The sequence below is a fragment of the Notolabrus celidotus genome, chromosome 15 (assembly GCF_009762535.1).
Source record: "Notolabrus celidotus isolate fNotCel1 chromosome 15, fNotCel1.pri, whole genome shotgun sequence".
In the NCBI taxonomy this organism is placed as follows: domain Eukaryota; kingdom Metazoa; phylum Chordata; class Actinopteri; order Labriformes; family Labridae; genus Notolabrus; species Notolabrus celidotus.
Genome location: NC_048286.1, coordinates 23,827,716 through 23,843,349, shown reverse-complemented (window position 1 = coordinate 23,843,349; position 15,634 = coordinate 23,827,716). Strand labels below are relative to the sequence as shown.

The 15,634-nt window shown below is 40.5% G+C and overlaps 1 protein-coding gene across 6 annotated transcripts in view; it reads left to right on the top strand.

The window, feature by feature from the left end:
* Window positions 1–15,634, top strand: part of tbl1xr1b (tbl1x receptor 1b) — a 29,460-nt gene extending 13,826 nt beyond the window's left edge. For 5 of the 6 annotated variants that reach the window (XM_034703204.1, XM_034703206.1, XM_034703205.1 and 2 more), the window contains 11 exons: window positions 612–744; window positions 2,612–2,753; window positions 3,212–3,275; window positions 4,727–4,824; window positions 6,325–6,385; window positions 6,761–6,882; window positions 7,549–7,623; window positions 8,737–8,864; window positions 9,839–10,004; window positions 10,136–10,237; window positions 12,956–15,634. In XM_034703204.1, the coding sequence (XP_034559095.1) occupies window positions 612–744; window positions 2,612–2,753; window positions 3,212–3,275; window positions 4,727–4,824; window positions 6,325–6,385; window positions 6,761–6,882; window positions 7,549–7,623; window positions 8,737–8,864; window positions 9,839–10,004; window positions 10,136–10,237; window positions 12,956–12,967 (1,103 nt within the window). In that variant the 3' untranslated portion in view covers window positions 12,968–15,634. Of the gene's footprint in view, window positions 1–611; window positions 745–2,611; window positions 2,754–3,211; window positions 3,276–4,726; window positions 4,825–6,324; window positions 6,386–6,760; window positions 6,883–7,548; window positions 7,624–8,736; window positions 8,869–9,838; window positions 10,005–10,135; window positions 10,238–12,955 lie in introns of those variants that run through there. The other variant, XM_034703209.1, reaches the window with a different exon arrangement.

Below are 15,634 nucleotides of genomic sequence, written 5' to 3'. Positions count from 1 at the left end.
ACCGATGACGTACAGGGGCTGAGGTTAAGGTGATTGGTCAAATTTGCAGGAAAGTTGCAGTGATTGTATAAAATTGCAAGGCCGCACAGAAATCGCGCTGATTGGTTGAATTTGCGTTGATAGTTGCGATCGCGATATCGCAACTTCCTGGAGGGACTGGATAACACACCAGGAACCCAAATCAGATATGAGAGAGCTGCTCAGGGGTAGGGGTTTTCAAATGGGCTGTATAACGGACAAGCGACGGTTTGGTACAAACATTGTTGATCATTCAACAACCTTAAAATGCACAGCTGTCAGCTGTTCATGCTGCTGGTCACTCAGTGCAGTAATGTTTGCTGAGGTCTTGTTGAGAAGTTGTGGCGTCAACATTCTGTTTGAATTAGCGAGATCAGACCATGACGTACATGTGCACTGCTGAGGGTCTGGTCTGGTTTACAGAAAATTACATGATGTCAGACTGTCCTTGTGAACCTCTGCCATTGTGAAATGAACGTCTGATTGCCAAGAACAAGAATCCTTTAAATAGGAAACATTGAAACAAATTGACTACTCCACAATTATTAATGAATACTGTTGAGTTGAAGGTTCTCTTCTCATTTTCCCTGTAGATCACCACTCAGAGATGATGGAGGTGGACAGAGACGTGGAGATCCCCCAAAGTAAAGCCATGGTTCTGAGGGGCCACGAATCTGAAGTTTTTATCTGTGCCTGGAACCCAGTGAATGACCTCCTTGCCTCAGGGTCAGTATCTCCTCATCGTCACCTTCTTCTTGGCTGATTTCACTGGTAGCTGGGTGTTGAGAGTATAACAACAGTTTAAAAGTGTCACTTTGACAAGAAAACTAAAGAACTGAGTCTTGCGTTAGTGTTTCTATGACATATCAGTCATGTCATGGGTGGATTATTCCTTTAAATATGAAGACCAAAATGTTTGGAAATGCATAAACAGATGTTGTAATAAGACATTCATCAAGCTTGATCGTCTATGGTCTATTGACCTATTTTCAGAATATTTCCTAACTGGATTACAAAACAAAGGTATCCTTAAAAAACATCTTACATAGTAGATAATAAAAACTTACCTCATAGAGCAGCAGTAGACAAACATCAGCTGAATGAAGCCGTTGTTGTTTCAGTGACATTAATCCCTCTCCAGACGCAGAAGAATCTGTTACAATGCAGTGTTTATGGAGAGAAGCATGGCTCACATTACTTGATGAAGAAAGTTTTTCCAGGAACAAATCATGACTAAGGCTTCTTGCTCGTAATTTAAAACTGAATGATTCGGGAGTTCTTACACAAAAAGATGAATCACTTGAGTAAAACAGAGCAGTCCCACGTATTTGATGGTTTTTTAACACAGCTTGGTGTTTTTAACCCTGGTGATAACGATGTGCATGCTGCAACAAACATTGGCATTTATTTGCCAAACCCCACTGAAAACCCCTCTTTTTAATTATGTGACAAGTTGCTTAACCATCAGTGTCCACCCAGAGGGGTTTTTGAAGCCCTTCGTCAAAGTCTAAGGGTTCAGTGTTAATCCATAGTGTCAGTTTCCTTCACTGTAAGGCAAGGCAACTTTATTCGTATAGCACATTTCATACACAAGGGCAACTCAATGTGCTTTACATTCAAATTTTGGAAACATTCACAAGCATAAAAGAGCACAATTAAAATGAAAAATATAATAATACATAGAAAAGAAAAGGAAAATTAGAAATTTATTAAAAGTATATTTAAAATTTGCATTTAAAGTATTTAAAATAAGCTAAGATTGGAAGGCAGTGGTAAATAAAAAGGTCTTAATCTTTGATTTAAAAGAGGTGAGAGTTGGAGCAGACCTACAGCTTTCATGGAGTTTGTTCCAGGTATGTGGTGCATAATGACTAAACGCTGCTTCACCATGTTTCGTTCAGACTCTTGGGACTGAAAGCAGACCAGTACCTGATGACCTCAAAGGTCCAGATGGTTCATAAAGTAGCAGCAGATCAGCAATGTATTTTGGGCCTAAACCATTCAGTGCTTTATAAACCATCAGCCGGATTTTAAAGTCACTGTAAACTGATTCTTCCTTCTTCTTTCTTCAAGTTAAAAGAAGTGATTGAACTCTGCCAAATAAAACAAAATCAAAGAGCAGATTGAGTCCCTCTATTCAAGGGGCCAAAGCCACAGCTTTCTTGCTTTAGTGCATTTAAACACACAGCCAATCCTTAAGAGGTGAGTGTTCATCGACGTGTTTAATATTCAGCGTACGCCTTCTGTCAAGGGCACACCTCTCATAGTGAAAATGAAAATGAAGCGAGAAGCTGTGTCTAGTGTTGCAGTCCTTTTAATTTGAGAGGAGCTGCATGAGGGTCAAATACCCACACAACCCACTCAAACGTTAATGAGATCTGTGCTTGTGGAAGATGTTTCCTTTCCAGAAGATATGACAAGCTTTGACAGGGCTTCACACAGGTTTTAGATTTGATATTGGGTTCAGGTTTTGGTTAAAATGTTTTAAAATAGTAGTCCAAGAGCAACCATGGTCAGTATCAAACCAAATCAGAGCTGATATCTCAAATGAAAGCTGTGTTGTGCCTCATGTTGGTGTGTCTGTGTGTTGCAGGTCCGGGGACTCAACAGCACGGATCTGGAACCTAAGTGAGAACAGCACAGGCGGATCCACCCAGCTGGTTCTGAGGCACTGCATAAGGGAAGGAGGCCAGGACGTACCAAGCAACAAAGACGTCACCTCACTGGACTGGAATGTGAGTCTGTGTGTGTGTGTGTGTGTGTGTGTGTGTGTGTGTGTGTGTGTGTGTGTGTGTGTGTGTCTCTCTCTGTCTGTGTCTGTGTGTGTGTGTGTAGTCGAACTGTACGATTATGTGTCTGTTTCCACTGAGTGCAGTTTTAAGTAATCTAATCCTATGTGTGTGTGTGTTGGACCACAACTTCTACTGAAGGCATTCCTTTCAAACTGATATATTCGTGGGCGATTCACTCCCACATAAGCAAAGGTCTTTCATTCCGCTCAGCTGTAAAGTTGTGGAGTTTTTTGCGAGTCAGCACACAACGCCAAATCAGTAGTGGTATTTTATCACTTAGATGTAAAAGTCATTAACAAACGTACAATCTGTTTGAATTAATTTCTGCTTGGACCACAGTGTGAAAATACATTCAAATCATCTGAGCTCAGAATTGATGAGATCATCTCTCTTTGTTTCAGAGCGAGGGGACGTTGCTAGCTACAGGCTCATATGACGGCTTCGCTAGAATATGGACAAAAGACGGTGAGACTCATCTTCTACATCATAGCTTTGAATAATCGTGAAATAACGTCTGCTCTCTGCTTAATGTTACTTTGAGTGCTCTAAACTGCTACTGTGTTCCTACTAGGGATGGGTTTGAGTACTCGGGTACTCACCATTGATCCCATTATTCGAGTAGCATTTTGTTACTCACGCACCTGGCAACATAACTTGAACTCATACAGCGTTACGTGTGTGACCATGTGCTTTTTGTTTTTCACATAACTTAATATACTAGGTAGGAAAATAATTAACGGGATATAAATGTATGACTTCTCCGGCCACGGCTTCAGCTTTAGTACGCACTGAGCTAGATTTCAGCAAAAACATCTGTTTTACGGCAGCTACGGCAACTCTGTAGGAACATATTATTCCACTGAAAGTGAAAGCACAACAAATACAGAACTGTCTGTGACACCTGTGACATGTCAGTTAAATAAAGTGATGTCTGGAAGTACTTCGAAAAAAACAAAGCAGTGCAAGATATGTGAGGTTAAACTTACATACCATAGAAATACTAGTTCGATGCTTAACCACATGCACTTAAAGCACAAGGAGAAAAAAAAAAAAAAAAAATTGCAAGTACTCGAGTAATCGTTCATTAGGTAATTCAAGTAATCGAGTACAAGGATTACTGTAAATTCCTAGCCCTAGTTCCTTCATCATTTAGTTGATTTAAACTGAAAGAAATAGAAAAATAAATATTGCTGTAACTTTGATAACTTATTACAGAATCAGAATCAGCTTTATTGGCCAGGTATGCTTGAACACACAAGGAATTTGACTTGGTAAACTGTGCTCTCTTTGTACAAGGCATAAGAATAAGACCTAAAAATAAAAATATAATAACAATAACATCAGCTATAAATACAAAAGAACAACAAATAGGCATGAGTAATATGTACAGACTAAAATAACATGATAATAGTGCAGTGGTGTAGCAGAGGTAGTTTTTACATTAAAAAAAAAAATAGTAGTTAAAAAATAAAATAAATAGAAATATGGAATTCTGCTTGGAGAATTGTTGCATTGTATATTTACAGAGAGTTTTTATCTGACAGGTATGACACTGTTATGTTTTAGTGTTCATCAGAGTGACAGCCTGGGGGAAGAAACCTTTCTTATGGCGTGTTCTTTTGGCGCACAGTTCTTTCTTTTATGTAGGTTTTATTTGTAACATTAACTTTAAACTGGGAAATCATATGAATCTGTATTATTTCTATCCATTCATCATCAAAAGAGGGTTGTTTATATTCTAACCATTTCCATGTGACCTCTTTTTTGCTCTCTATCAGCAGTATTTGTACCAGTATCTTTTTCAAATATATTCCACCCATTGAAATATAACATCACCCATATATTTACTTCAAAGATGCTATTGAAAACTATGCATGGGTCTGATTTATTTTTTTCTCTCTTTTTTGTATTGTCAGGCAACCTGGCCAGCACCTTAGGTCAGCATAAAGGTCCTATATTTGCACTCAAGTGGAATAAGAAAGGAAACTTCATCCTCAGTGCGGGTGTAGACAAGGTAAGACGCATCACATTGAGTACTGCCTTTTAGAGTTGAATAAGTGGAATACATGCCTCTGGGGTGACCTTGTCAGCATTAGAGCTTATTCTTTATTCAGAGTGACCTTTATCAAAATGTGTCATATCACCATGGAGACCAGGTGTTGAGGTGAGATATAACAGTGTGGGATGATGCTAACTGAGATATCAGCTGGTAAAGAGGGGTTAGATTGTAAAGAGCTAAATATATAGAGAGCTTTTACTACTTTCTTTTTTTTTTTAACTTCGTTTTTATTCATTTTTCTCATCAACAGTACAATGTGAAAATGTTTCTTTTTTTTCTTTTTCCAGCTGTATAGTTACATTCAGACATTAAGACAGCAGAAATAGATAACAAAAATAAAATAAACCAAAATGTCCACTCCAGAGAATATACATACAAACAATAATAGACATGGACAAACAAGTATAATAATAAATGTTCATAAAAGTAAAGGAGAAATGAAAATCCTAATTAGATATTGTAATCATGAAGAGATAAATTCTAATCCACTCAGATGTATCACGTGTCAAAGTACAGGTGCAAAGTCAAACCCAGGAAAAAATAATGCCTGATATTGGTCTGCGCCTAAATTACTCTCTATTGCATTAGTAGAGCCAGTACAGGTCTCCATCTTGTTGTGAATAGTTTCTCTTTGGAGTCTTAATTGGTATGTAATTTGTTCCATTTGATAAATGTCCCAAACCCTCTGGATCCATATATTGTAAGTGGGAGGGTCTGGTTTCAACTAGCGTATGGTGATGCACTTCAAGGCCGCTGTAAAGATTTTAAACAAGTACTTTTTGGCCCTCCCATTCAGGCCAACGGGCGGCACTTCAAATATTGCCACCAAGGGGTCTTGAGAGCTTTTACTGCTTTAATGTAAGATTTAAAAAAGGATCTCTGTGGAAGCAGCAGTTTCATTAAATGTAAAAGCTGCAACATTCCATATTTTTATATTAAACAACTGTGCATTTAAATTCATAGAGAACTTTAACCCTACTCCACAGTTTCAGTCTGCTGCTCTAGCTACATTCAGCTTATTGTATTGTTATTGAATAATTTAAAAGATTCAATTGTAATGTTATATAATAAAATGCTTCTTTCAATTCCACTTGAAAAGGTTGTTTTCAAATGGACACACAACTCAAAGCTCTAATAATATACTTAAAAGATTTGTGCCTATTAGCATTAGAAGGCAAGGCAAATTCCTAAGTATGCAGAATCAGACAGACATGCTCAAGATCTTTCACACAATGACAATAATGTACAGACACAGTTAAACAGTGCCACCTAGTGTACACAATTATATATACCTCAACTTGATACAACCTCCTCTATTTGTTAACATTATCCAGGTCGACTGAGTGTGACTCTTTGAATAAAGAGAACACTTTCTCTGTTGTGTGTGTTTTTGTTCCGTAAGACGCAAAAACAAAATCTTCAGGACAGAAAATGAACATCTCCTTTTTCACACAGACCACGATTATTTGGGACGCCCACACGGGAGAGGCAAAGCAGCAGTTTCCTTTCCATTCGGGTGAGTGACAGGAGTCGGCTGCATTGTTCCACAGCACATTTCATTCAAGAGTGTTATTGTGTTTCAGACTGATGTAACCTTTAGTTGAACTCTTGTGAGACAATAAGAAGTCCCATATTGAGACTGATATCTTTGACTGCAACGTTCTACTATGCTTATCTTGTGCATTTTATGATACAGTTGTATGACATTGATTATTTTGTTTGACAAAAAGTAGACCCTTATATATTGTACAAAAAGAAAGAGTTTGTTTTGCCATTCTAATCAGATGTGTGTGGAAATAATACATTTATATCCAAACCATTATACCTACTCTTGTCCTTTCTACAAATCTCATGGCATTAACAGTCCTAATACCTCTCTCTCTCCTGACAGCTCCTGCGCTGGACGTGGACTGGCAGAGCAACAACACGTTTGCCTCTTGCAGCACAGACATGTGCATCCATGTGTGTAAGCTCGGTCAGGACAGACCTGTCAAGACCTTCCAGGGACACACGGTGAGACGGAACTCCTGTAGGGGTGCTACTTTTTGACAGGAAGGGATACAGAACCCCTCAGCTGAACAGATGTTACACTGGTTCTTCAAACAGAATGGAATAGCTGATAAAGATTGTGGCTCTAACCCTATGTAGCCTCTGACTGGAGTCTTATGGCCCTTTTCCACTACACAGTTCCAGCCCTACTCGACTTGGCTCGACTCGACTCTATTCTACTCGGCTTGGGTACCTTTTCCACCAGCCTGAGTACTCACTAACGGTGGGCGGGGTTTTTTAAATTGGCGGGTTTGATTCCTGTGTTGGGCGTCGTGCTCATGACTCTTCGGTGATGACATTCTCTGACCAATCAGTGGCCAGCAGTCCGTCGATGTCACCTTTTAGTATCGACTCAGCTCGCTTGGAACCAGAGCAGAGCAGGTACTAAAAACTGGTATCTGATCCATGGAAACCGCAACACAAACCGAGTAGAGTCGAGTCAGGTCGAGTGGAGTAGGGCTAAGACGGACCGGTGGAAAAGGGCCAATAGATTACCGTGATGACTGAAGACAAACTGACACAAGAGTTAATTCACAATATCAACATTCAGTTTGTTTATCCTATTCTTTATGTACACCAGTAATGACATGCTCTTTGTTTTTTTCCTACCACTTGTCGTTCTCACTGCAGAATGAGGTGAACGCCATCAAGTGGGATCCCACTGGCAGTCTACTGGCTTCCTGCTCAGATGACATGACACTGAAGGTCAGTCCACATGAACACACAGGGGGTCTTCTGGCTCACAGTTGGACCTTGGCAAAGGCCAGCACCTAGCTGTGAGCATGATCGGTCCACTAATAGAATTCTCAAATTGAAAAAAAGTTTTTCATCGGATTAAAGGTGTTAGTCTGTGGCATATTTAGGGGGATTTCTCAGTTGTGAACCCACACACCCTATTCCACCTCCAAGAACTTATTGTTTCTTTACATTCTAATAATGAACATTACTACAAAGTGACACACATACAGGATTACGGTTTACTGTAATTGTATCTTAAATGGTTGCATTTAAAAAAATATATACTATTTGTTTGTTAAAGTCAGAGAGTGCAGCAATGGTAAACTTGTAGGAGTAATCAAGAGAGGGATTGATGTTTATGTTCAAAACAGTAAGTCATACACTGAAACAGTCTTCTCAATTACTTAATGGGTGTTTCATTCTAAAAACAATAGACAGACAGGACCACACCTCTGAACTAGCCAGCTGGACAGAACAGTATTATCAAGTAACCAGTCCATAACCAGGGTTTACAGCAGCCAGTATTTACCAACCTTTGACTGGTATCACATGTCGGGAGATAAAGATATAAAGATAAATTATATATAATATAATATAAATAAATACAACCCAAGCGGCAACCTCACAAGAATTGGAGCAAATGCAGAAGTGTTAAAAACTGCAGTTTCTCGAGTGTCCTCTTGAGGCTGGCTCCGGAAGTACCAGAAACCACATACACACCAATTCAAAAAAGCAGATCTCTACAGCAGAAATAACATGTTTACAGCCTGGTTCAAAAATGAGTGTAGTCTGGATAGCTCATTGTGATGCTCCGCTGTAAATCCACAGCATGCAAGCAGGACATCAGTCTGCATTAAGGTCCTCAACAAGTTAATCAGGATGAAGTCTGAAGAAATTTACACCACACTGAGTGACAGGAGAGTGGGAAACGCTCTGCTGCTTGCAACTTGCCATCTCTCTCTCTCTGGTGCCAATGGTGCATTATAAATCAATTAGGCCAACATATTACAACTTTTCTCAAAGTCACAGATTTTAATCTGATAATCTGTGAGAAATCTGACTTCTTCCTTTCTGCTATAGATCTGGAGTATGAAGCAGGACTCGTGTGTCCATGACCTCCAGGCCCACAGTAAAGAAATCTACACCATCAAGTGGAGCCCCACAGGCCCTGGGACCAACAACCCCAGCGCCAACCTCATGCTGGCCAGGTGAAAACACTACCTGAACCCCACTCTCACCCTCAGGAGATCTTATTTAACCCCTACTTATTTGACTTTTTGAGCTACATGGAAGTTTTCCTGCAGATGCAGATATTCTCTTGATTAGAAAAACACGAGACAGCCTGCTCTGTCAGTGCTCATGTTTTCAGAGCAGTCCCATGCCTTGATAGAGCTTCACTTGTGCCCTCACCTCATTCATTCTCTGTTATTTATCTGTCTATTTACTTAGCTAGTGGCTAACTCAAACTGTAAGTCACTACCTTTGCCCTCTGAATGCTTTTCAGAAGCACCCGTGAAAGATGCTTTGAAAGGGGCTCAAGTGTCCCTGAGGAAGTAACAGTCAAGCAGATCAGACTTTCCCCTAAAATCCTGAAGGTTCCTAAGCTGAAAAACACACTGGCACTTTTATACAGAATGAGACTGTTGTGTCCTTTATTAGAGGATGAGTATAATCCTGAATAGATATACTGTGTGTTGGCCCTCTTATCACAGTTAAGGAGATTATGATTATGATGGGAAAGTGTTTTTTTTTTCACTTTCAGTAACAAGCAGCCTTCAGCCGCTCTGCTCCCCAGCTCTGGAACTCTCTCCCATCTGACCTCCGTAATACTGACTCACTCCGACATTTTAAATCCAAACTCAAAACTCATCTTTTCAGACTGGCTTACTCCATCTGACCACAACTCCACTGTCCATTCACTTAAAACGTTTTAAATTGTGTTCTATTTACTGTTTGTTATTAAAACTTTGTTTGCTTTTAATGTTGTAAGGTGACCTTGAGTGCCAAGAAAGGTGCCTATAAATAAAATGCATTATTATTATTATTATTATTATTATTATTATTATTAGAGCTATCATAAGAAGTTTGTTTATTAAATATCTTAAGTTTGCTATATGTTAGTTTTCTAGCAACTCAACTTTTGGATGCTTTTCACATTCGCCCTCTCCTTACCTCTTTCCAGTGCATCGTTTGACTCCACGGTGCGTCTCTGGGACGTGGAGCGTGGTGTGTGTATCCACACACTGACCCGCCACCAGGAGCCTGTCTACAGCGTGGCCTTCAGCCCTGATGGCAGGCACCTCGCCAGTGGCTCCTTTGACAAGTGTGTCCACATCTGGAACACTCAGGTCTGGAATGATTCCTTCATAATCACGACCTCATTGGCTATCAATTTTCATTCTAACATTTGCAAACAGATGCCTCAAACACACAGATATTGCCTGACTCTGCTTGTGCGTGTTTGTTTGTTGTTTTTCAGACTGGTGCTTTAGTTCACAGCTATCGAGGGACAGGAGGGATCTTCGAGGTTTGCTGGAACGCCACAGGGGACAAAGTAGGAGCCAGCGCGTCAGATGGATCAGTGAGTTGTGCTGCCTGAATGCCTTTACACACACATCATTATGACTGTAGCACACACTGTTTAACTCTTGCACCAAACTGCTGATCCAGAAAGACTGTGGGTCAGTTGAGTGCATTAAAGGTTTGACCTGACATAGAATGACACCACAAAGCATCTGCTAGGGTAAAAACATTCCATGCTTGACTAATGGCATGAGGCTTTCCTGGTTGACAGAGCCACATGAGAGACGTTGGTGTGTTGAGTAAGTTGGTGCAGAACTGCACAGACCAAGACTGATGGCAGTATTTGAACACAGCTGTGGTTACTTAAACTGAGCTGAGAGTTCAACAAGATTCTTTACAAATCAATTAAAATTGTAATGTTTGACGGTGTAGTTCTGCTACTTACCACTAGATGGAGCCATTTATGTCAGAAAAAATGAGGAACTGCACAGACAACGTCTGTAAGCTGTCAGTGACTGGCAGCATGTGTTAAACACCATTAACAGTTGCTCTGGAAATATTTATGATGTTAATCTAACAAAAAGCAGAGGTACCCCTTCTCTTTTGGGGCTTTTTAAGGTAAGACTCCATAAAGGCTTAGCAGAGCAGGTTTCCAACCCAGTGCAAGCCAAATTCTCAAGAGCCCTATGTCAATCAATCAACTAATCCATCTTTATTTATATAGTGCCAAATCACAACAACGGTATCTCAAGACGCTTTTACAACATAGGAGGTTTAGACCACTCTATGTTAAATTATGAACAGAGACCCAACCTCAAGACAGGGTAAGATGGAGTCCATCCTGCTCATGGTGGATTAAGGTGGGGTAAGACTTACCTCACCCCACATTGCACATCGCAATACAGAGTTTATGGTAGACTTTTTTTTACGTCGGCCAATTTGGCCGGTGATATTCCAGAATTCCGGCCATATAGAATAACTGTTGGACATCCGCTCTGAAAGCCCGATCAGCTTAATAACTTACATTTACCAGCAATACAACACTGAAAACACTCAAATGTGAAATTTATCAATTAATAAATAATATGATCAAGCACCGGGGGACAGCGTGTCGATGTCAACCTGCTGCATTGAGAACGCGGGGGAGGGAGCGAGACTGTATCATATCGTAACGGACCAGCACGCCAGAGTTTGAGTGAACAATGGTTCTGAAACATTCAGTCACATTGTTTCCTCCTCCAAATGACGAACATTAAAAAAAGGACCAAAGGAGGGTCGGCTGATGACAAGTTGATCCACTTTCTGGGAGTATTCAAGTTTTCAGTATTAAAGAGTGAAGGAAGAGCAGTTTCTGCATTGTTCATCTCAAGTAGGGTCTGTCTGTGGTTACCTCTTTAAACACTTCAAACATTCATTTATTTTGAAAGAAGGATCACCTGAAGTGGTTGGAAGGGACATAAGCAGACAGGAAGGGAGTCCACTTTCATCTGATACACCGCAGAATTCTTTATAACCCAAATGCAGTGTCTTAAGATTTCATTAATTCTCCGGAAAACTCTCTTTTCCACTATTAGGCTGAAGTTTTTGTGATTGCCCCATAAATCCTTTCGATTATATAGTCATGTGTTGCACCGATTTGCTCATGAATCTCCAGATGAAGACACTAAAGATCAACATTTAGTTGTTTATATTCCGGTCTGAGGGGTTGGTTTGGCTTAGCAGTTGAGTCACATGCTCCCTCTAAAGAGGCTATAGTCCTCACTGTAGCAGACCACCACTCTCTTTACTCCCCACTAGGTGTTGGAATCAAAAACTGGATCCGACTAAGAACCGGTTCTAATTCCATCGGAATTGTACACCTCAAATGTTATTGATTCTTCGGAACGATTCATTTCTCAGCACGACGTCATGATCGCGGTACGTTGCATTACGTCACACGCTCTGCGACGCAGAACTCCTAGGTGCAAATACCTCAAATATGCTGGAGCATTTGTCGTCTCAGCCTCGAAGCTTGGGGTTTACGTCAGACTGAAGTGGAGAACGGTTCCATGTGAACATGTTCGCGTTGGGGAGGCGAACCCCCGCCTACCTCTCACCTTTCGGAGTTGGGATGCTTTCCCTCAGGCTTGAGGGGCCATGTCGAAAATTAGGCACCAAGAGCGTGTAAAATACCTCCACGGTGACCCCTGGAGGAAAAAGCGTTTTCCTCTCCAAATTCAAAGTCTTTTACTCCAGGCTCGAGGGGCCACGTCCGAACTCACACGGCCGAGTATGGGGTCAACCTATTGTTCATATGTTCAAGTTGAATATGTTCATGTTCAGTCTTGTGCAGACATAATTTTGGAAAAAATAAAATGGTTCCTTTTGGTGCGGAAGACTGTGTAGAACTACTTTTTTCCCCTCAAAAAATACTCATGAATCGTTAGAATTGATAAGGAATTGGATTGATAAGCAGAATCGACAATGGCATTGACATTGATAAAATCTTATCAATTCCCACCCCTACTCCCCACATTGCATGTCTCTCCTCACCTAATAAGGCAAAGATGTCCTAGAAATACGTCCAAAAATAGGGTTGACTCGGTGACTCAGTGTCAATGAAGATATTCTTAAATCTTCAAGAAGCTGTCAGTGTCAAAGGCGCTAAAATTACATGTTACTGATGACTGGAGTGAGTCATCCTGTCTGCGTAGGAATGCCATTTGATGAGTCACACTGAAGCTCTGTGGCTTGGAAAAGTGTGCCTTGTACCTGACCCCTTCCTGTTTTCTCACAGGTTTGTGTATAGACCTGAGGAAATGACACTCGCCTGGGGGAGCCATGGACCGACTGCGAATGTGTACATAGCCAAAATGACTGACTGTCCCTGCCTGTCCGCCACACTGCTGTAGTCCCATCAGATGCCATGGCCAATCCAACCCTCCCCCTCTCCACATGTACACACAAGGACCACACCCTAACCACACACAGTTGTTGTGCACATGCGTTCGACATACGACAGGTGTGTTTGACATGCATGTCACTCGCACAGACCTGCAGGGAGAAACGTGTCTGTGATGTCACTCTGTATAAGCCCGTGGACCCATCACATTCAAACCAAAACACCAGGATCCATCCCGCTTTCCTCTTTTTACCCTTTGTACCAGAATTCTACACATTGGTGTTTCTGTTGGTGTGTGCATATTGCATATGTCAGCATCTGGTGTCCTGTGGACATTTTTGTTGAGTTTGGATTCTTATGATCTCTGTTGGTTTGATATTTCATGTTGGGTGGGGGAGAAAGGGAGGGGAGGGTGTGTTTGTTTTTTAGGAAACTGTTCAATGGGAGATCCATTCATCTACTTCTTGGCATTCGTTAAGGTCAAAAAAATAAGATGTACAGCAGAGAAGATAAAATGGTTTAGAATTACAGCAATTCTATTTAATCCAATAGATTTGTTCCTTTCTCGCCATTTCTAACAAAGTGTAAAGCAGTTCATCAAAGGAGAGTGCTCCTTTGTTCTTGCAACTTTTATCCTCAGAAATTGTTTTTCAGGTTTTCACACTTCATCAGGTTAACACAGTGCTCAAAAGAATTTGAAAAAACCCTTCAGGCTGAAAGATAATCTGTGTTGCTGTTAAACACTGTGTGGATCTCATGTTCATACCGCGTGCTGGGCAGAAAAACTTCAACGCTTCAGGTTTCTCTCACCGAGCTCACCCTGGATCTGAACAAACAGGCGGCCATGCTACAGTGTCAGCAGTGAGGTAACACAGCACAGGAATAGACTTGACTTCTGCCGCCAGTCACAGCTTCTGGGACCTATAGGAAAGAGAGAGATTGAGAGATGTAGGAAATCAGGCCTGTGACGGCTCACATCCATCTATGTAAACAATACTGTTAATTCTGCTCGTTTCCTCCATTAATGTCTTGTTACCATCCAATGCTGAATGATAATCAGACTAAGTCTATCTAATTGTGTCCTGTTTCCCTTCCACTGTCATTAAACAAGAGGACATCAAATGGAGCATCACTTCCTCAGCAGGACGCAGGCTTTCTGATGGCGCCTTGGCTAACATTTTAACTTAATGATGATACTCGAGGTCATATCACAGTTTGTTGAACAGTTTGCAGTTGGTTTTCAAAATGTCTAGATTTTGCTGTTACATTTGCAGCTTTCATGTCCAGCACTGAATTTGGTGACACACTACAGTCCTTGCTGGGGTTGCTCTTTTTTTTAGGCAGACGAGGTCCAGCAATGACACACACACATGCACACACACAGTCACACACACAGTCACACACATTCTCTGGAGATGGCCTACATTCAGGTCTATGCACCCCACAGAGTGCGCTTTGGTTTGTGGTGTTCAGAGGTGGCGTTTTGAGGCAAGTCTGTTTCCTGTTTTAAGCAGCGTATGACTTGACTAATGCATATAAAATAAATATATATAAATATATATCTGTGCTATCACAGGGGATTCTTTAATAAGCCATTCGGACACTAAGTGGGTTTTAAAGTTACTTTTCAAAAAACGCTTGAAACAGTGTGTGATGTTTTGGAACATCACCGGGGGCGCAGCCATGAGGAATGGTTTTTATAAAATACCATTAAACAGTCATAGAGAAATAAAAAGCAGCCCTTTCAAAGGGTGTTTTCTGCTGCACTTTAGATCGAAACATGGGAACAGGGAGGTGTGTTTGTTAAAGCCGTCGTACACACATTGGTTTAAAATGCTCTTAAAGATGAATCAGAACTAAAGCAGAAAGTGTTCAGAGGTAATAAAGGTCTACTCAAGCTTTTGTCAAATCAAAATCAAGCCAACTTCATGGCATTCCAGGTCTCATCTCACCAACAGCTGGACACACACACAAACACACACACACACACGCACACACATTTATATGTCACCGGACATTTCAGAGGTCTCATTCAGAATGTTTGTTGTTTTAAAAATTTTGTACTGATGCTAAAGACTATATTTGAAGTTTGCTTTAATACAGTCAGCAATTATTGGACTGTACCACAAAGACACTATTTCAATGATGTCTATGACAGTGGAATGGTATTTTATAATGTTTTGTTTTTAGACAAGAAGCTTTTTACACTGCATTCAAGTGTTTGCTATTTTTTGTTCCTACAAAAGTACTAACGTTCATTCTATCTTTGCTATGTTGGAGAGTCCTTGAAGGTTTTGTACTTCTCAAAACTTTTGTAATTTTGATTTATTTGTAGCTACAAACACCAATTGAACAAAAAAAAGGTTAAAAAAATGATTTGATTTCATTGTTGATGTAAAATAACAGAACATGTAAATATCAATTTGCAGATTTTTTTTTTTGTGTTGTCTTTGCCCTCACCTTTGTCTCTTTCGATCTCACTCACATGGTTGCAGCCTGCAGCCTCCTGATCTGACTGTTGTAATATCACTCAGATTTCAAGGTCTAGAATAAAGTCTATTTTGATAATACTAA